This window comes from Canis aureus, chromosome 19 (genome assembly GCF_053574225.1).
Source record: "Canis aureus isolate CA01 chromosome 19, VMU_Caureus_v.1.0, whole genome shotgun sequence".
Lineage (NCBI taxonomy): Eukaryota > Metazoa > Chordata > Mammalia > Carnivora > Canidae > Canis > Canis aureus.
Window position 1 is genome coordinate 55,345,579 of NC_135629.1, and position 19,976 is coordinate 55,365,554.

At 53.8% G+C, this 19,976-nt stretch overlaps 2 protein-coding genes across 11 annotated transcripts in view; one reads left to right on the forward strand and one right to left on the reverse strand.

Moving 5' to 3' along the window:
* The window catches only part of RANBP3 (RAN binding protein 3), a 53,969-nt gene extending 36,924 nt beyond the window's left edge, over positions 1-17,045 (forward strand). For 7 of the 10 annotated variants that reach the window (XM_077860306.1, XM_077860311.1, XM_077860304.1 and 4 more), the window contains 12 exons: positions 3,530-3,595; positions 4,327-4,419; positions 5,612-5,715; positions 6,867-6,986; positions 8,906-9,009; positions 10,205-10,283; positions 11,428-11,530; positions 12,072-12,196; positions 13,486-13,606; positions 14,783-14,925; positions 15,428-15,608; positions 15,714-17,045. In XM_077860306.1, the coding sequence (XP_077716432.1) occupies positions 3,530-3,595; positions 4,327-4,419; positions 5,612-5,715; positions 6,867-6,986; positions 8,906-9,009; positions 10,205-10,283; positions 11,428-11,530; positions 12,072-12,196; positions 13,486-13,606; positions 14,783-14,925; positions 15,428-15,608; positions 15,714-15,757 (1,283 nt within the window). In that variant the 3' untranslated portion in view covers positions 15,758-17,045. The remainder of the gene's footprint in view (positions 1-3,529; positions 3,596-4,326; positions 4,420-5,611; positions 5,716-6,866; positions 6,987-8,905; positions 9,010-10,204; positions 10,284-11,427; positions 11,531-12,071; positions 12,197-13,485; positions 13,607-14,782; positions 14,926-15,427; positions 15,609-15,713) is intronic. The other 3 variants (XM_077860305.1, XM_077860307.1, XM_077860312.1) reach the window with 1 other exon arrangement.
* On the reverse strand, positions 16,972-18,674 carry CAPS (calcyphosine). The gene is made up of 4 exons (XM_077860314.1): positions 18,410-18,674; positions 18,157-18,334; positions 17,800-18,006; positions 16,972-17,725 (listed from the first exon to the last, which is right to left on the reverse strand). Exons 1-4 carry the CDS (start codon positions 18,490-18,492, stop codon positions 17,624-17,626), a joined length of 570 nt encoding a protein of 189 aa, XP_077716440.1. The 5' UTR covers positions 18,493-18,674; the 3' UTR covers positions 16,972-17,623.
* Positions 18,675-19,976: the final 1,302 nt, after the last annotated feature.

Here is a 19,976-nt window from a genome sequence, read left to right on the forward strand (position 1 = left end):
CAGGCCAGTTATTTTGGAGAAGTTTTTCTGTCTGTGTTTATCCAATGATTCCTGGTAGTTCCACCCAGGTAGTGCCCGTGGGGCTAGAATACCACAGAAGCGAAGCTGTGTTCTTCACACGACACACTGTCCCAGGTGGCACATGGTGCTTACCTGTCCTGGTACCCGTGGGGCTGATTTGCCCACTAGGTTAGTGTGGGCTGTGTCAGTTTGTCCACTGTGAGATCATCCCCTTTTTTCTGAGGAGATACTCTGAGACACTACAAAAGCCCTCTCCTGTCACTGTTGCCCTCCAGTGTCCACCTCCACCGATGTTCTCTTGCTTGGATTAGTCATCACTGACGATCGATCACCCAGATGGATCACCCAAGTGGGGGGTTTTCTGCGTTCATCGTTAATAGTATGCTTCATCGGTGTTCTGTAAGGGAGCTTTCCTTTCTCCCCACTTAGTCCTTTGTTACATTGTACAGCAAGATGGATGTGTGGATTCCTGTTGTAGTCAACAGGATACATTCTGTCATTATTAGTATAGAATTTCTTTATTAGTACAGAATTTCTTTTAATCGTCCCAGATTTGGCTGGCAGGAGTCCCATCAAGCAGGTTCCTGAGTCTTTTTGCTATGACTCATTATTCTTTTAAGCACTTTGTTTTGTCCTAACAAGAGGCTCCAGGCTAATCACCGTCTCTCACAAGGGTCCTTAGTGGAGACCAGTCTCTAGAAACAAGATCTGTGTGCTCAGCAGGCTCACCGCCATTGGACTGTCCCTGCACTTGGGCCCCCTCGATGCCCAGAAATGGGGACACACACACTCAAACCCATGTGCATACACATGTGTACACATACTTCTTTGTCCATATCTATCTGCATGTGCAGGTGACCCTGGGTTCACACGTGTACTTCATATCCAGCACCAACCGGGTTCATCTGAGCCTCCCTGCTTCATATTTCTACCTTTCTTTTTGACAGAAACCTGGCTCTCTTTGTCCACGGTGCATGTCCCCAGCACAACTTTTGCCCCTGCCCAGCCCCTGCCAAGCTGTCTCCTCTTAGAGTCTTTTCGTCTTCCGGCATACACCAAGTTGAAGTTGAGCATTGCTTCCCGCAGAGGAAGGGCAAGGCATAAAGTACCATCAAAGGAGCCTGCTTCCTCTAGACAGGATTAGGAGGAGAGAGAGATTTGCTTCAGAGGGAGCAACCTCTTAACCTCAGTGAGCTCGCAACAGGGCACACATATGCCCTCAAGAAGACACTGGTATAGTCACTCATGCACCCCGGTGATCCTGTCATGTGTGCTAGGGCTCTGGCCTTCAGCAACACCCTTTAATTGTACGCTGACCATGTTGCAGGAAAAGTGAGTTTTTTGAGGCCATGAAAAGAGAGCATGTCTATTTTGGTGAAGATGGGGCCTGCGGGCAGGCCTTGGCTTGGCTGTCCTGTGAGCACACCTCCCTGCTGCCTTGGCTCCTTCGTCCCTAGTTGCCGTGACAGATGTGGCATGCCCTATCTGTCTTGTCTGTCGTCCATTCACTGCAGCATTCAGTGTGACTTCTTGTGCATCTGTGGGGTGGACCAGGTGCCAGGCCCAATTCCAGCAGATGCTCAGTGACAGTGATTGTCCAGGCCTCCACCCCCACTGGTCAGCCTAAGCTGGCTACAAGAGTCAAGCACTGCTGCTAGCATTGCTCTGCACAGAGCAGAGAGGTGGAAAGTGATCAGTAGCCACAATGTAAGCATTATAAAGCCAGCTATAAAGCTTTTTAAAAATTAGTTCAATTGTGAGTTTCATCTCAATTTTTTTTTTAATGTTTGTAAATTGCCAGTCATCTTCTGAATAGTCCTGAGCTTTGGAAATGTGATTCAGTATTTTTCTCCTAAAGAGAAACATCTGGCAGCATGTCTTCCCCTGCATCTGTGGTGTCTGATTCTCCTGAGTGTGGTTTTTATGACCTCTCTCTTATGGGAGAGACCCCAGCTCACTAACACAGGCTCTTGGGAGCCTAGTGGACTCAATTCCTTCATACTAACTAGCAGCGAGAGTTTTTGTAATCCCATTTTTGCCCAAGGAGAGCAGTTTGGCTCACCAGCATGCAGACAACAGGAAGGAGGCTTTCCTCCTTTGTTGAGAATTCTGCATTGACTTTGTTTTATGCCTCAGAGTTTGGCCTGAAGGCATTTGTGTTGTTTCATTGTACCATTGGTTGGTTTTTAGGTATCCACAGAATTGTGCAGCCATCACCATAATTAATTTTAGATCATTCCATCACCCCAAAGAGAAGCCCCGTCCCCATGAGCAGTCACCTCCCACCCCCTCCCCAGACCCTGGCAACCAAGAATCTACTTTCTGTCTCCATGGATTCACCTGTTGTGGATGTTTCATATAAATAGAATCCCATATTATGTGATTTTCTAAGATCTCTTCCCATTTGTTTGTTTTTCCTCCAACGATGTTTTGTAGTTTTGTCTGTTAAATTTATTCCCAAGTTTTATTCTCTTTGGTGCTATTATAAATGGAACTGTTTCCTTCATTTTTGGATTATTCATTGCTAGTGTATAGATACACACAATTGATTTTTGTGTATTGATCTTGTTCCCTGCACCCTGACAAAGGTTTTTTCAAATGAGTTGGACCTTCGCACAAAAGCGAGGTTGCCTCTGGTGGCCCAGAATGCTGCGGTCCTTGTGCTGCCCCAGGAACAGACCTGACATGTTGGAATCACAGGGCTTATTATGCTGATCCTTCCTGTCAAGGCAGATTAGACAGTCCCCACTACCCACCCCTTATGAGATAGGCCAAGTCACCAGCACATACAGATGAAGGGATTTGTGTGGACCAGTGGCCCAGCAAAAAGCAGGTTTTGACCCATCACCCTGCTTCCTTCCCCTTCCTTGTCCTGGGCCTTCCAGTGCTCTCGGAAAGGAATGAAGTGAATCTCTCCAGGCACATCTGGAAAGAGAGCAAGCCTGCTGCTGTCTGCCACCTTTGATCTTTCACCACAGAAAACGTGTCTCATTTCCCAGACATCTGCTTGTAGTACAGAGAGGCTTCTCCTAACTACAGATAAATACATCCTCTGACAAGACAAATCCTCTAAGAAAGGGAGACGGGTCCTGGGGACCTTTATTAGGTGGCTCCCTGACATTCTCCAGGGCCTTTGAGGCCGTCACAGCTCTTGGCAAGTTACTGAGTGAGGTAGCCCAGGGATGGACCAGCTTTACACTCACTGTCACTTTTGTCTCACACCTTCGATACCACCTGGTCTTTAATTGTCAGCACCTGGCCTGAAGCCAGCACTTCCCACAACCCCCTGCTTCTTCCTCGTCCAAGCTGCCTTATGACCTTGGTGGTTGAACCAGGCTTCTGCATTTGTGTTTTAACTTGGAAACATGTCCCTGGTTCTCCAGGCTTGTGGCCACTGAGGTCCAGACCACAGTCTTTCCCTTCCCTTGACCCTCTCAGCTTTGCTGTTGGCCCCATCTCTACACCCCCTAGGCAGGCCTGCTTTTTATCTTTTGTCTTCTGCTTGTAGAGGAAAAGAGCAGTGGATTCCGGTTGAAGCCACCAACATTGATCCACGGCCAGGCACCTAGTGCAGGTAGGTAGCCACCTATAAGAAGGAAAGTGGAAGGGCTTTCTCTACACCTCTCTGTGTAGCATCTGTTTGCACAACTGCCTAAGGCAACCCAGCCTGCATGCTCCAGGCTCAGCCTGCTGTCTAGGTCATTGCAGTTAACCTGGCATATGAGCACTAAAAAGTCACTTTAAGGAGCCCATCAGACCAAGAAGATTGTCCTACCTGAGGGGGGTGGGGATGGTGAGGGAGCAGACTCGGCTCAGTGTGGGGCTCTATGCCCAGCACAGGCTCAGTTGATCCAGGCTGTGTCTCCAGAGTATCCCAGCCCCAGGAAGCCACAGAGTAAGCCTGATTAGCAGAGTGGCCACGATCCAGTGGCATGCCGCTGGGGAGCAGAGCCTGGCAGTGGTGCAGAGTTGGAAGCATTCTCTCATGCTTCTTGCCCAATTTGTGTTTGGCAGACAGATTTTCTCAGCATGGCACTTTGAAAAGCAGGTGCAAAGGGTATTTTTATTTGAGCCCAAGCAGAGTCTTAAACTCTGGGGGGCTGCCTATGGCTCTCCCTTCACCATCTGTGCTTGATCCTTGAGCCCAGTACTTGAGGATAGCTGTCCCTTGGTCCGTTCCCCCCTCCCCCCCCTTGGCATTACTGTACTCACTCAATTTCTGTAAAGCCCCTGAGAGCCAGTACAGGGCTGTGTGTTTCTACCCATGAGGTCTGAAGGCCCAGGCAAGCAGATCTCTCTTCTCAGGTCTACCAAGCCAGAAGCCCAAGGAACAACAGCGGAGTGTGCTTCGCCCGGCAGTGTTACAAGCCCCACAGCCAAAGGCACTCTCACAGACCGGTAAGAATCTGCCCTGGCATCCAGGCTCACTCAGCAGGGTGTAGAGTGATCCTGAAGTTGGCCTGGGACAGCTGTTTCTTGACACAGGTGACTTTGGCCCTATCTGCTGAATGCACTCAGAAATAGCTGTGGGAACAATCCTGTAAATTCGTGGTGAGGGACGCCTGGGTGGCTCAGTGGTTAATCATCTGCCTTTGGCTCAGAGCGTGATCCTGGTCCTGGGATCAAGTCCCACATCAGGCTCCCTGAGAGGAGCCTGCTCTTCCCTCTACCTGTGTCTCTGCCCCTCTCTCTGTATCTCTCTATGAATGAATAAATAAAATCTTTTTTTAAAAAAAAGTAAAATAAAAAAATAAATAAATCCCTGGTGAGCCCAGGGAAGACGGTATGGTCCCACCGTCTCCCTGTGGCACCAGGCCAAGGTGACCACTAGGTAAGTCCTGCTTTCTGCGCATACTGGCTTCACAAAAGCTGGCTCCTCTCAAGTGTCTCTGGTTCAGCCCAGCATATTTGTAGGCAAAACTTGGCCCTGTGTGTCTGAGAGATTTGAAGGGTCATTTTAGTTATGTGCAAATCATCTGATTTTCCACCATAAGACCTAAATCTTAACCCATATTTCCATGATCTCCACACAGGTCATGGTGTTCAGTTGACCTTTTAGTTTCTTAATGAGCTTTTCTTGTCTTTCTCTTGGCCTCTCCCTGTAATTCAAAAATTCATCAGAAGCAATCCAACATCCCACATGGGGGAAATAGTTAATATTTCTGAAGAGTTTCAACAGGAAAGCTTTTTATAAGCGAGGCTAACCAATCAGCCAAATTTAAAGCTGCACACATCATGTGATCTCAGCTATTTATAGGGAAAAGTGCATAGAATAAAGATGTTATGAGTAAAACGTTTTATAAAACTCATAATCATTCCTTCAATATATATTACTTTTCTCTTTTATCTTCACAGTATCATTTCTGAGTACACTAAAATTCATACAGTTCTTTGTGGAGTAAGCAATAAGATATTCTCACCTCTGTGAGGTTTTAGTTCTGAGGTTGGGTTTTTCAATGTAAGAATGTAATTTTCAGTAGGGACATTAGATCGTTTTCTTTAAAGAGGAGAAATTACACTGTTGGTCTAAATGGTGGAAGGGAGCACTTGAGGTTTCACACACACACACCCCATCTTCTTGTCCCTGCAGTCCCAAGCAGCGGCACCAACGGAGTCAGTATCCCAGCAGACTGCACGGGGGCCGTCACAGCAACATCACCTGACAACCCTGCACGGAGAAGTCCCTCTGACGAGGTGCGAGCACTTGAGGTGTTTCTGTGCTGGGCAGGGAGCACCTGAAACTTCTCGGAGCTTTACTGAGTGTGTAGACAAGTTACCTGCTCAGAGCAGTGCCTGGGTAGGCCTGTGTTAAGGCTTTCTGTATTTGCTCAGTGGTGTGCATGTGCAACTGCAGCTGATGTCCATAGTTGCTAGAATGCCAAGGATGGTCTGTCCGCGGTTCCAGAGTTCTGTCTGGGTTCCAGAGGCCAGACCCAGCACCTCCCTGTACAAGTGGCCAGCTGGCCTCTGGGCCTGGCCTCTGGGGGGGGCGGGGGTCCTTGGAGCCACAGGAATGGCTTTCATTGATGAGATAGTGTGCCCTTTTACATGGAAAGCTGTCTCCCCTCCCTGTTTCCACACCTGAACAACACGGGGGTTCGCATAGGTGGGCCCATTCTAGCTGAAGAAATCAGCTCAGAACATTGATTGATTGATTGATTGATTGATTGATTGATAGGCAGACACAGCAAAGTCTGGGGTTCTGGGTTTCTATAGGCCAAGAGCATGTGTTTTCTAGTGGTATTGCCCGGCAACTGAAAAATGAGGAGCATGTACCAAAGAGCCTGCATTTGCGGGTGGCAGAGGTGAATCTGAAATGCAAGTTGCAGCACCACACCAAGGCTTCCATTCACAAAGCCAGATTGCATGTGTGTGTTTATTTCGACTGGGCTGTTTTGGCAGCTGAGCTGCTGCCTGAGTTCTGGCCCCTCCACCTCCCCCACACACCCCCCATAGTTGCTGGAGAGCAAATGGTGAAATCGATCGTCTACAATTCATTTTTAAAACATCCCTGAGCAACCCCCGCTCCTTCAGACCACAATTAGCAGAATTAAAATTAGGAGCCATCTTTGCAACCTGCTGCTGCTTGGAGACTTGGATAGCTAGGGCAGCTAGCGCAGCAGGGCTGTGAGCTGGAGGGAGTCTGGGAAGCTGCCTGGCCCGCCCACCTCCGGCGTCCCCGGGGAGTCAAGGACAGGCCACACCCGGGCGGCAGCAGCCCCCCGGGGACCTGAGCCAGAGGAGACCCCTTGAGCAGACGGAACTGCGAGAGATGGCCCACCTTGCTTCTTGGGGCTAACCTGTCACTTCTTTTCAGTTGTTGTCTTGTTTTTGTTTCAAACTAGGAGAAAGAGCCCCAGAAAAATGAGTCTAGCGATACTTGTGAGGAGGAGAACTGTGAGAAAAGAGAGCAAGTTGCGCAGCAGGCGTTTGTGTTCGGGCAGAACCTGAGGGACCGAGTCAAGGTGTGTGGATCAGAGGCCCGGATGGGTGCTCGCACTCCGGGGTCGGTCTCTTCTGCCTCCTCCAGTTCAACCACAGGACCTCCGCTTCTCCCTTCAGGGGGCGGGAGGTGGAGGTGGCATAGCCGCAGGCTTGTCCCTGACTGCTGGCATGGCCTCCCTGCTGCACTGCTCAGCTCCCGGCGTGCTCCCTGGAGGCCTCCCTTGTTCTCCCAGTCGCCGGGGATGGGACGAAACCGAGCGTGCCTCTCCTTGGAAACCAACATTTTCGTAGCAAAGGGGACAGCACCATCCGATGCTTTCGACGTCACTGGAGAGCTTGTCATTGCCTAACTTGGGAGCTGCTCTGTCTTGGCACAAAGCAACGTTTAGACAGGTTCATTGTCAGCTGTTGGAGGGCTGGGTATCCTAGGGTACCAGGCAGCATCCCTGGCCCTCCCCCTCCGGGTGCCAGGAGTATGCCCCCACCCCCTGACGTGGCAACCCAAAGTGTCCCCTCATGAGGCTGAGCATTCCCTTTGGGACCAAGTCACCCCTAATTGAGAATCATTACCTTATTTTTTTTAAGGTAGGGCAGATAGAAAAATAACTATTCTGTCCCATACTAAGCAATAGCATCTGTCCCCTCCTGGCTGCCCCCAAGGCCTATTGGTCTAGTCTGGGGACTTTGAGTCAGGGGTAGAGAGCATCTGGCAGGGGCTCTGGGCTCGGGACCCTGTGTGCTGTCACTCTGAGAAGCCAGAATTAGGCAACACTACCTTTCCAGCCACCAGGATAGAGTGTCCCTCTGTGCCGTTTCCAGCAGCTCATCTGGCAGGAGTTCCTTTAGAAGCCTGAGAGACAACATGAGTGGCTGTGTCTGGGGACGTTTGTGGTTGTCACGGCTAGGGTGTAGGTACCACTGCCATCCAGTGGGTGGGAGCAGGGGATGCTGCCCAATACCCCACGGTGTCCAGGGCGGCTTCCCCACAGAGAAAGATCCAGCCCCAATGTCAGTGATGCTGAGAAGGAGAAATCCTGAAATAAAGGAATAAAAAAGTCTCTCCAGCACGTAGAAAACATCAGGTTGTGCCATCTGCCTTCTCCTTTGGTGTTCGCTGTCCAACAGAAACACAAATCCCTAGGGATGAAAAGTAAGCATTGCTGTTGCGTGACTTTAGCCAAAGTAATGAGTCCCTTGGAGGCTGCTCACTCCAGGGAGGAGGAAGCCGGAGAAGGAAGGGCCTTGAGATCCACCTATGCTAGGGGGCAGGGGCCTGGCCTAAACTGCCAGGTCAAGTCTGTTCCTAGAGTCCAGGGGGATGGCTGCCTTGAAATTGGGGCTGAGGCCCTGTCTTACGGAGGCTCAGGGCTCACGTGATCTGTAGTATCACAGTTACATGCCAGCTTCTCAATGGGGGCGATTTCTTGGCACCCTGAACCCCTGCTTTCTCACTCAGTAGGTCGAGGTTGATAATACCTCTCAGGGTTCCTGGGAGTATCACATTCGATGATAGATTCAACAGAGCTGGCACAGCAGTTAGCAAGCATTAAAAAAAAGCCCTCAAGAAATGATGTTTTTATTATATTTATAATAAACCCCTTAAAATGCCAGATTTGGAAGCATTCTGTGGCCTCTCATTACAAGCATTGGTGAAAAGGGGAACAAGATGTCAATTGAGGGATTTCTTTTTTTAAACAAGGTAGAAAAAGTTCCCTGATGCCTTACAAACTCTTTTTCTATCTTAACCATTAAAAGCAGAAATGGCAAAGTTGATTACAGCGCGTGCCCCCCCCCCCCCCCCCCCCCCGGTGTACGCACGTGCACATGCACACACACACACGAGCTGTGCCATAGGCCCTGGGGTATGCAGACAGGCTGAGCTGTTGAGGTCCCGAACAGGCGTTGTCTGGGCAGTAAGTGTCGCCTCTCTGTTTCCCAGTTAACAAATGAGAACACTGAAGTAGCTGACATGGAGAATGCCGGACATCCCAGTTCAGAAACGCCAACTGCGACCAACTATTTCCTTCAGTATATCAGCTCCAGGTGTGTGTCTTGGGCCGGGTGGCCAGCCTCAGAGTGGCCCAGGTCATCCCCTAGCCTGGGGCCCAGGGTGAGGAGGCAGCACCTGGACCAGGAACCTGGTCCTTCTGGAGGGCAGGATGGAGGTGGGAGTGGGGGAAGCAGATTTCACCAGAATCCTGGATCTCCTCCCCCGCCCAATCCCCTGGCTCCCTCCCTTATTCCCATTCTGGGCACAGCTGTGAAGGGGCCAGGATGGTGTGTTTCAACAGACAAGGCAGGACCCAAGTTCTCCTTGGCCCTTGGAGTGACCTCTGTCACCTGGATCTCATGCTCAGAGCAGAACCCAGTGGACCAATGGCTGCTTGGCTGCCTCCTGTTACCTGCCAGGTTCCGGCCTATGGGGACCCCTTACCCTGGATTTGGGTTCGCTGGTGGTTAACACTGCTGGTGGTGGTGCTCACTAGTGGCCTGGGTGCCCCATGGATATTTCAGAGAAAAAGGAGACAAGCCAGCAGAGTAGATAGAGAACATGGGCGTGGACTTCAGAGAGACCTGGCATGAATGGTGGTGACCTCACACTTGGCTTCCTAGACCCTGATTAGCAAAGTGCATTGGATATTGTTTTAAAGACATTTTTTGTACTGCAGCATTTCCCAGATTGGGATGTGCTTACACCCGTGACATCTTAAACTAGATGAAATGTGATGGTGACAGCAGCTCCGAGGTCATCCAGTGTCCTCTGCCAGCAGCCCAGGGGCAGGAGGTGTCCTTTCCTTTGTGCAGCCCAGGGGGACTAGTGGGTTCCTTCAGGGAAGTAGGTGGCGCCTGGTCTGACCTCTGCGATCAGCCTCTCTGAAGCGGTATCTTCATGCACCCCGAAGGGGACATCCGCCTCAAGGAGGTTGGGGATGATGAGGTGACTGTCAGGCGTGTCCCATAGTGCCCACATGCAGTGGACCCTTGGAAGTGGGAGCTGAGAGTCTGTGTTCCCTGGTCAGCACAGCCTGGCTCAGAGGCTTGTGAGCACCTAACCCCAGTGTGCTGGCCCATCCCCTGGAGGGGAGGCTGAGGGGCGCCAACACTGTGCTTTCTGCACCAAGGGTTTGGCCCTTAACCCACTCTGGCCGTGCACATGCATGTGCAACACATGCAAGTGTGTACACCTGTCTGCCCCCCTCCATTGGGTGCCCACACCCACAGCATGCCTTCTCTTCAGTTTAGACAACTCGACCAATAGTGCCGACACTGCCAGCAACAAATTCGTGTTTGGCCAGAACATGAGCGAGCGCGTGCTGGTGAGTGGCCCCTCTGGGGACTGTCCTGGGGCCCCAGGGTGAGGGACATGTGAATATGGCTGCCACCTTGTCTCCTATAAAGTGAAGATGCTTCTAGTTACAAGAGAAAGAAGACCCAACTCAGACTTGGGGGCAGGGTCGTTGCATTGGGAAGCTCTCCAGGAGCTGGTGTTCAGGCTTCCTGCCTTTCTTCTCTGCCAGCTGGCTTAGCTTCATCCTGGGATAGGCTTCCCCTTAAGTCTGGGGCCATGCTTCCTCCTGGCTGAGGCCAGCTGCAATGACAGTCCTCAGACCAGAGTCCTTAGCCATGTGCTTCTGAGCCACCTCTGAGCCGAGGGAGTTCAGCTTCACACCCCCCACCCCACCCCCATCCCTGACTGTGAGGCTGCAGCATGGAGGGGGCTTTGCGGAAGGGGCCTTGGAGGGGCCCCTGCAGTGTCCCAGGTGTCTGCTGGGCACACCATGGCCAGGGCACTTGGATACCCTTATGCTGTCTCCCCATCCAAGAAAGCCTGGCCAGCCTGGGATGGGGTTATTATTTACCTGCTTCCTTATTTTGTTCCTTTTCTTTCCTTATCCAATGCATGTGAGGCCACTCTGTCCATTGTGAGTGTGGCTAAGGAGCTGTTTTCTCCCACTTAACATTTCCATCTTTGTGTTACATTAAGGAGCCTCCTGCTGCTTTCCTTAAGCATCAATACTATTATTTTCCTGTTACAACAAAATGGTCCAAGAGCTGCCTCACACAGAGATAAACAGCTGGTGGCATACACCTCCCTGAGATGTCAGCGGAGTCCCTACTTAGGGACTTGGAGGGCAGTTCGCCTAGAGGGTAGAAGGGTGGATCTGGGAGGGCTGAGCTGCCTGTATCAGAAGGGTACTTTTCTGGTTTTACCACCAAATGATGCTCAGGAACGTTGTGTGGAAACAAGGCCGCAGGCTAGAACCCACCCCCTGGGGAGGGGTTGTCTAGGCTCCTCTGCCCAGTCTGGGTGGGTCCCCAAAGCTGTGAAGAAAAAGCTCTCTGGGAGTCCTTGCTGAGAGGAGAGCTGCCATCCCAGCAGAGGGGCTTCCTGTTCCACAGCGGCTGGCCCACGAGCACCCAAGCATGCTCTCCTCCCCATGTGCTTCCATCTCCCTGCAGAGCCCGCCCAAATTAAATGAAGTCAGTTCAGATGCCACCAGGGAAAATGCAGCTGCTGAGTCCGGGTCTGAGTCCTCGTCCCAGGAGGCCACCCCTGAGAAAGGTATGCTGCAGTCCCACTGACTTGTGGGAAGGGTACCAAGCGACAGGGTCATTATCCATCCATACCCCTGCCCGGGAGGGCTCCAGCTCTCTACAGCATTAGTAGCCACACATGAACCAGACACTGGGGCATTGTTGAAAAGCCATGGGTGCTGGTTTTCAGCAAGCAGAGAGGGGACGTGTTCATCCTAAAGGAGCAAGGCCTTGGCGCTTCAGGATGACTCTGGGGATAGGATTATTGAGGAGGGTGTCCCCCTCTTGCCCTGAGGTTGGGAAGGGGAGTTTCTCTTCAGTGTTCTGTGTGAAGAATCTCACTGTTCCCCTGTCCTCTACTAAATGAGTGGCAGTGGGAAATCTGGAGCCATGCTGGCATCTAGCTCGCAGATGGTCTCCCTACAGATCCAGGGCCAGATTGCTGTATTTCTGGGGTCCGCTCCAGGTCCCAGGAGCCGGCACCCTTGAGGCAGAGCCAGCCCTTTTCTGTCTCCTGTGAGGTATACACACACGCACACCCCAACAAATAAATAGTCAATGTTGTTTAGCTAATAACATTTCAGAGTCCCTGGCCGAGTCGGCAGCTGCCTACACCAAGGCAACAGCACGGAAGTGTTTGTTGGAAAAAGTGGAAGTCATCACCGGGGAGGAGGCGGAGAGCAACGTGTTACAGGTGAGACAGGCCTGGAGGGAGGGCATCTGGCCTTTAGGTGGTGGTATGAGAGGCCATCCTCCGTAGCCCCCGGCTTCTCCATGCATCTGAGGGGTTGGACCCCCCTGTCGGCCCCACACAGTGGACCTCCCTGGGCAGTGCCCCACTCCCTGGGACCTCATTGGCGGAGCTTCTGAGAGCTTAGTGTGAGCACTAAGGAACTTCTGGTCCTGCTTTGTTTTTGAGCAGAGGGATCTGTTTTGAGGCATTCTCGATAGTTCGGGGCATTACAGAGACTGTCGTAACAAAGACCCAGGATGAATGGCTGTGATTGTTTTGGCACACTCTCACCCTGAGTTGTTTTATTAGGGAACCAGGATCACAGATGCAGCTCAAACTTGTCCCGCCTTTCCTCTGCATCCCGGGGCAACATGAACACTTTCAGGGCACTTAATTCATCTGCTTTTCATTGTTGTGCGCATGCACCTTTAAAGTGTACAAGTCAGTGGTTTTTAGCGTATTCACAGATTTATGCAACTGCCACCACTGTCAAAATAGAACAGTTTTGTCCACAAAACAGAAACTGCCCATCAGCAGTCACCCCTCATGCCCTCCCCAGCGGCCCCCACGAGCCCCCTTCCCATCCATGGATGAGCCTGTCCTGGACGTGTCACACACGTGGACTCACACACCGTGTGGCCCTCTGTGTCTGGTTCCCTCCCTGAGTGTCATGGGCTCAGGGTCCGTCCCCGGGGCAGTGCCGAGTGACGTGTGTAGAGAGACTTTTAGGTTTCCACCTTTTAGCTATTATGAATCTTGGTACGGTGACATGTGCAGGCTCTTGTATGCAGATACCTGTCATTTCTCTTGAGTAGATCTCTAGGAGCAGAGTGTCTGGCCCATTTGGTAACTCCACGTGTAATGTGGGGAGCACATTTCTGTAGCAGCTGTGCAGTGTTTCATTCCTGCCAGCCATGTGTGAGCTTCTGATTGCTCTACCACCTACCCGGTGACTGCTATTACCTGGCTTTTGATGCCTTCTAGCAAGTGCAGCGTGGTATCTCCTTATGGCTTTTATCTTCATTTCCTTGCTGATTCTTTCTGCCCCTCTGACAGTGTAAAATTCATCTTAGCCGGAGAGCAGGACACAAAACTGGCCAAGGGCCAAATGTACCCCCCAGGCCATAGTTGGCTACCCCCTACCTTGTAGTTCACTCAGGGTAGAGGGGGGAGGGTCCCAGGAGTTTGTCCACACCAGCATCCACCCAGCCAGGGCCTCAGCTCACCCAGAGGGATGCCTTGTGTTCCAGATCCAGTGTAAGCTGTTTGTGTTTGACAAGGCCTCGCAGTCATGGGTGGAGAGAGGCCGGGGGCTGCTCAGGCTCAACGACATGGCATCGACTGATGACGGGACGCTCCAGTCCCGACTAGGTGAGCTGCAGTGTGGTCTCTGTGGAGGGTTCCAGGATGGCACAGAGCTCCCAAGGCCCAGGAGGGCAGGATCCCCACACAGGTCCCCACTTTGGAGAGTCCCGGCACCCACAGCTTGCAGGGCCAGGCTCCATCCCAAGGCTTTTGCTGCCACCTTGTCCGTGACTCTCCTCTTTGTGAGTGTGATGAAAGTAGATGAAACTACTTAGCAACTCCTGAACTTGTTTTCTAATAATGAAAGTGCTGGTGGTTTTATGATGGCAAGGGAAAATAATTCAAAGAGTCCCATCCAGCCTGTGATCCCTGTCAAAGACCTTCCTCCAGCCCATCCCAACTGCTCCACGTGCCTCGGAGGTGGGCCCATCAGGCACAGAGGGCTTAGGGAGTGGACACAGGGAGAGCTGGTCAGTTGGAGCCCAGGACCCTACCCCATAGCCTCCCAGAGCTGGCCTGAGCTGCTCTGTCTGAGGCCATATGGGGCACCGGGTTGGGGTGGGGAGAAGTGGGCTGGTGGGTAGACAAGGTGTCACCATATCCCAGGGTCAGGGCACATCCAAGGAGGATGGGTTCTGATAAAACAGGAAGGCTGATGGTGGCCTCAGGCCTGCTACAGGTAGATGTGATGTACACTTCCAGAAAAGGAAGAAAGGTCTGTACCCTCTTTGTCTCCATTGTATGTTGCTCTCGATCTGTCTTTGTTTCCTTCCTGGTGGAAGCTCTAAGCAGCCATTGGCCTCAACCTTTTTCCTAAGAAAACTGCAGAATAGGGCTGGGGCTTGGCCTGTGAGTGGGGCCCGTCATGGGGCATCAGCTTCTTTGCAGTGTGTCACATAAAGAATGTGCATGTGTGCAGCTCCCAAATGTCCCTCTCTGGCCCTGCCTCCCACCTAATCATCCCCCAAGGGAGCTGCCCTCATTGCACTGCTGGGTGGACCAGCAGAACCCTCCCTGTGATGGGTGTGGTGGGGTGGGGGCGGGGCAGGGGGAGCTGGCTGTTACAGTGCTGGCCTCCAGTATGTGGGGGGCCGTGCTCAGACTGGTGGGCAGCTTCTGCAGACCTTGAGAGAATTGTGGGATTTTACCCTGGGGTGTTTTCATTCTGGAATGTGTCTGTTCTCATAGCTGGCTGTTGGGTGGGTGTCACGGGCCAGGGCTGAGTGGCCTTATTGGTTGCAGTGATGCGGACCCAGGGCAGCTTGCGACTGATCCTCAACACCAAGCTCTGGGCACAGATGCAGATCGACAAGGCCAGTGAGAAGAGCATACGCATCACAGCCATGGACACTGAGGACCAGGGCGTGAAGGTTTTCTTGATCTCAGTGAGTAGCCCTGGGGATGGGACAGGCTACTACCAAGGAGATGCCCAAACAGACCCCTGGACAAGGGCAGTGCCCTCCTGAACTCCCACAGAAGGCAGGTTCCTGGGTATACCAGTTGGGCCACACGGAGCTACACGAACTACTGGCCCCCTAAGACGGTGCTCTGTGGTACAGCAGTCAGCACTTTACACTGAGGGTATGGGCCGGGGAGCGAACAGGGAGGCCTCTAGGCCAGCCAGTTTCCAAAAGAAGCAAGTCAGAACGGATCGGTGGAGGGGAGACAGGAGTGGCCCTGCATCACTGCTGTCATCCCAGCTGAGCCCCGGGAAGGACGGGCCCTGGGGCATCAGAAGCTTCGGTCTGCTGTCCCTGAGTTTTCTGAGGAGAAAGGGATAGGCTCCTCCCCAGACACAGCCTAGGGATTGTGGCATGCCATCACAGGGGGGCAGCACACACCCCAACCAAGAGATCTTAACCCACTGCTTCCCTCTGCCTCTCCCAGGCAAGTTCCAAGGACACGGGCCAGCTGTATGCAGCTCTGCACCATCGCATCCTGGCCCTGCGCAGCCGCGTGGAGCAGGAGCAGGAAGCCAAGATGCCTGCCCCTGAACCTGGGGCAGCCCCGTCCAATGAGGACGACAGTGACGAGGACGTCCTGGCTCCGTCGGGGGCCACTGGAGGTGGTGAGCCAGTGGTCCCAGCCCTGGAGGGTACGGGGAGCCTGACCCAGGGGGATGGGGCTCCATCCAGGGTGGAGACCTGACGGTGAGGCCACTGCTTCCCAACAGGTGCCAGCGAGGAAGGGGATGGGCAGACGGCCGGAAGCACATAGCGCCGGGAGCCGGCTGCCCGCGAGCCTGCTGCTTTGTCCGTCTGTCTGCCTGCCCGCCCGCCCCGCCCCACCGGCAGTGTGGAGGCGCAGGGCTCGGGAACCACACTCCCCGCTGGGTTGGCCACAGTTCGGATCCGCATGTCCCGTTCAGAAGCAGACTCGGGAACTGCCTGAATGTGGTTTGGGACACGAGACCTCATCATATTGATGAGCAAAACGAAAAAGAACATTTCTTCCCTCCCCTCCTTTGAATTGAAATGGCACATTAAGACTTGTCACGGCTTCTCACTGGGACTGGGACACCTTGTTTCTTCACCCCTCCCTCCTCATGTTTCTGGCCTCTCTGCCGCCGCCCAGGCCACCGGCTCTGTCCACACAAGTATAAACACTGGGCCTGCTGGACGCGCTCTTAACTACTCCAGGTTCCCACACTCTGATTTGGGGCTTATATTTTTAGATCTTTTTTCCCCCAAGGCTTTGTGTTTGGGTTCTTAGGTTAAGACTCTCCTGTGCATTGAGCCACATCCATCCCCCCTCCTCCTTGGGCTCCTGGGCTCTGTGTGGAGGAGAGTGTCAGGCCTGTACTTGTTCCCCCCACCCAAGGTTGCTCCAGGCCCAGTCATGGGGTGTTGGAGAGGTTATCTAAAAAAAGGGTCAACGGGCCTGGGAGGGTCCCCAGCCACCCTCCTGCCTTTCCCCATCACGTCGGTCACCCGTCATCTGGTACCCAAGCGTACACCTTCCTGCTGCTGGCCATTCCTTGCCCAGCCCTGGACGTCACTGCCTCCCAGACCATCCAGGACCAGGGGCCTCTGTGGTAGGCAGAGGGGGACCTTACCAGGGCCTTCTGAGGAGGGGGCAGGGGGACTGGTTCCAGGCAACCAACCGTCTCCCACACTCGCAGCACACACAGGAGCAGGTGCCATGCCCACCCCTACCTTGGAACATAGTCTAGAGCCACCTGGGACGGCCTTTGAAGAAGGGCCCTGTGCACAGGGCTCTGAGGGATTTCCAAGGAAAGTGCCCAGCGCCGCCCTCAGGGGGTGAGGGGAAGGCTTCGACTCCACAGCTGTGTTGCCCACACCTTGGGTCGGTTGTGTGCACCCCGAGCCTGAGCCATGGGAAGACACCAAAGGCCCTCCCAGCAGATCCGGTCACACTTCTCTGCTTTAAGCCTTAGCCACCTAGTGACAAGTAAAACCAGATAATGCCCATGTGTTTTGGAACATTTATGTAAGATTGTCATATGAAATGTATTTGGGAACTACATTAAAACTTTTAACTAAAACCCTGGCCTCCTGCATGCCCCAGGGGCCTCAGGAAGCTGGACAGCCTGGCCAGGAACAGCCTCCACCTCCCAGAGCAGCCTGGCCTGTCTGTGGGCCCCTGGCCCCTGCCCCACACTCCATGTCCACCAGGCAGGTGACCGAGCTTGGCTGCCTTCCAAGACTAGCCGCCTCCATGCTGAGCTTTGCTTCACAGAAGAGCTGTTTGCTTCCCGGCCCCTGGCTTTAGGGTGGGGGTGCAATCTCAAGTGGTGGGAAGGGTAGGTGGGGGTGCTAGCAGGGCCAAGGATTCACTGAGCAGAACCAAGAGGATGCCTAGTGAGGAGGGGCAACTGCAGAGCTTTGTGAGGCCTGAGGTCTGCACAGCATGGACTGGGAGGGCCTTGCTCCCTGGGGTCCTGAGCCAGTGACCCATTCTCGGAACCTTTGTCCTACTTGCATATAGTGGCCAAGCCAGGTCCTCTGAGACCTGGCCCAGCTGGTCCTGTGGCCTCCGCCTTGGGGGCTGCCTAGGTGAGAGAGGGCCAGGGTGGGGGTCCTACGCTACAGTGGGGCTGGCTGAGCAAACGTGCATGATGGCTCACAGCTGCCAGGCACTGGTCATCATGGCCACAAACTCCTCATCTGTGTCCATGGAGGCGCTCACACCACTGTAGTAGTCCTGGAATTCAGCCAGTGTGACCTGGGGGACAGACAGGCTCTAAGTAGGGGCCAGAGACCTGGGCGGAGTGGGTAGGGGTGTCTGTGGGCACCCACCTGCCCGTCCTTCTCGGAGGAGTCGAAGTTGTCCAGGAAGCGGCGGAGCACCTCCTCCTCGGTCCACTCCCCACTTTGTACCTTGGGGTGGGTGCGGCCACTGTACACCCCCCGGAGGTCATCCACGGTCACCACACCATCCCCGCTGCGGTCCAGCTTGGCAAATGCAGCTGCAATGACCGCCTCCCGGGCCTGGGACATGGGGGGCTGGAAAGGAAGCAGGTAGTGACTTAGTGACTTGGCAGGGGGGGGGTTCTAGTCCAGAGCACTAGGGCTCCCAGGCATCAAGCGTCAGCACCAACACAGACAAGGCCACCGGGAGCTTGGCACACCAGACAGCAGGGCGAAGGGTCTCACCCGCAGTGCCCTCAGGAACTCCTCCAGGTCCAGCGTCCCGCTGCCATCACGGTCCCAGCGCCTGCACACGCCCTCCGCTTCGGCCGTGTCCAGCACCAGTCCCAGCTCAGCCAGGCCCCGCTGGAGTTCCCTGGAGTCCAGGGATCGGCTCCTGTCCCGGTCCAGGCGGCGGAAAAACCTTGAGAGGCATGGGGTACAGTGAGAAGGTGGTCCCTGGGGCTGGGGATCAGGAATGTTCAAGGGGATGGCTCACCTGGCCAGGCCCTGGATGCCCAAGGCCCCTCGGGACAGGCACTGTGCCCGGAGCTTCTCCACAGTGGCGTCCACGGCATCCATGCTGGGTCAGACTGGCTGGGGGAGAGTTTGAGGAAGGATTCCCACTCGACTGACCAGGCTGTGGTCCGGTGCCACAAGCCTGCTCTGGCCAACTACCTGTTCACCTGGCTTTCGACTACCCTGGAGTCCAGACAGCCACTCCTCTGGCTCCCGCCCGCTTTGCCCAGTGTTGGCAGCACGGCAGGGCGGTTGCTAAGGGACAGTAGCTCAGGAGACTGGGAGGGGCCCCGGCTGTAACCCTCACCGTGCCAGTGCCTCCTAGCCTTTGGGGGGTGGGGCAGGGCCGAGAGGGACAAGGTGGTCTTGCTGGCACCACTGCCCACCCTCTGTCCTCACTCCCAGCCTTGCAGTACCCAGGTCTGGGATAGAGCCAGACCTAGATGGGGGGAGCAAGGGGGGTCCCCCTGCCTGGCCACAAGCAGGAGAGGTAGGCCGTGGCTGAGAAGGTTCCAGACCCAATTCCTGTGTGACCTGGAGCAGGTCCCCTGCCCCTTTTCACAGGGCAACAGCCAGAGCTGCTTAGGGATCCAAGTTCACAAGGGCCTGGGTCCTGGATTTCAGACCAGTGTGGCGGAGCCAGGACACAGCAGTCTTGTGGATTGTTTCAACATGAAGTCAGACAAAGCAGTCCTTGGAAGTTATTCAGGGACCGATGTGGGGCTTTCAGTGGTTGTTTTTTTCAGTTTTCAAACATCACTTGGTCTTGCTCATAACAAGCTGAGAGAGCCAGGGGACTGCAGTTCCAAACAAAGAATTGGCCCTGACCCCCCAATGTAAACCAAGAACCGAGGCCACCATCACAGAAGGCCTCTGATCTACGCTTTGGACACCTCTGCCACCTGAGAGCATTACACTGACAGGACTGAAAATGATGTTGGATTTCCCAGGACATAAAATGTGGCCCCCACTGGGGGACCCATCCGCTGCGGGGACCCAGAGGTCATCAGAGGCTTTTCAAAGCCTGGACTTAGACACAGCACAATGGTGGTGTTGGAAGTGCTGTTGCTGTCAGAAACCAACCCACGGATGGCACGCAGGCCCAGGTTCAGGCCACAGCTGATGCAACACTGTCAGCTTTATGAGAAACTGCGGTGACATTCTGGTGGCTTGCCGCAGTCCATAACTTCTTCAAGTGGGCAGAGAAAATACCCCATTGTGTTTTTCACGAGGGTTACAAAAATCACATTTTTTTTCCCATAGAAAAATGTAAAATATAACCACAGTTATTGTAACTCTTGGCATCTCCTCATCTTGCAGAGAATCAGAATGTCAACAGTGACCCCTCCAGATTTGGAAGTGGCCCAGGCCCTCGCAGCCCGGAGGCCAGTTGACTTTACACTGAACCTCACTTTCCATAGCTGTAAAGTGGGCCAAGCCGGGGCTGCAAAGATTAGACACACGCTCCAGTGACTGCAACTTGTTTCTCCCTGCCCAGCAGGACCCCACCCGGCCACCTCTCCACCCCCCACACAGGAAGAAAGGAG

Coding starts and splice junctions, on each gene's coding strand:
- CAPS (XM_077860314.1), bottom strand. CDS start 18,492: ATGGATGCCGTGGACGCCACTGTGGAGAAGCTCCGGGCACAGTGCCTG. Junction 18,335..18,409: donor GGCATCCAGGGCCTGGCCAG/GTGAGCCATCCC, acceptor ATGCCTCTCAAG/GTTTTTCCGCCGCCTGGACC. Junction 18,007..18,156: donor AGTTCCTGAGGGCACTGCGG/GTGAGACCCTTC, acceptor CTTCCTTTCCAG/CCCCCCATGTCCCAGGCCCG.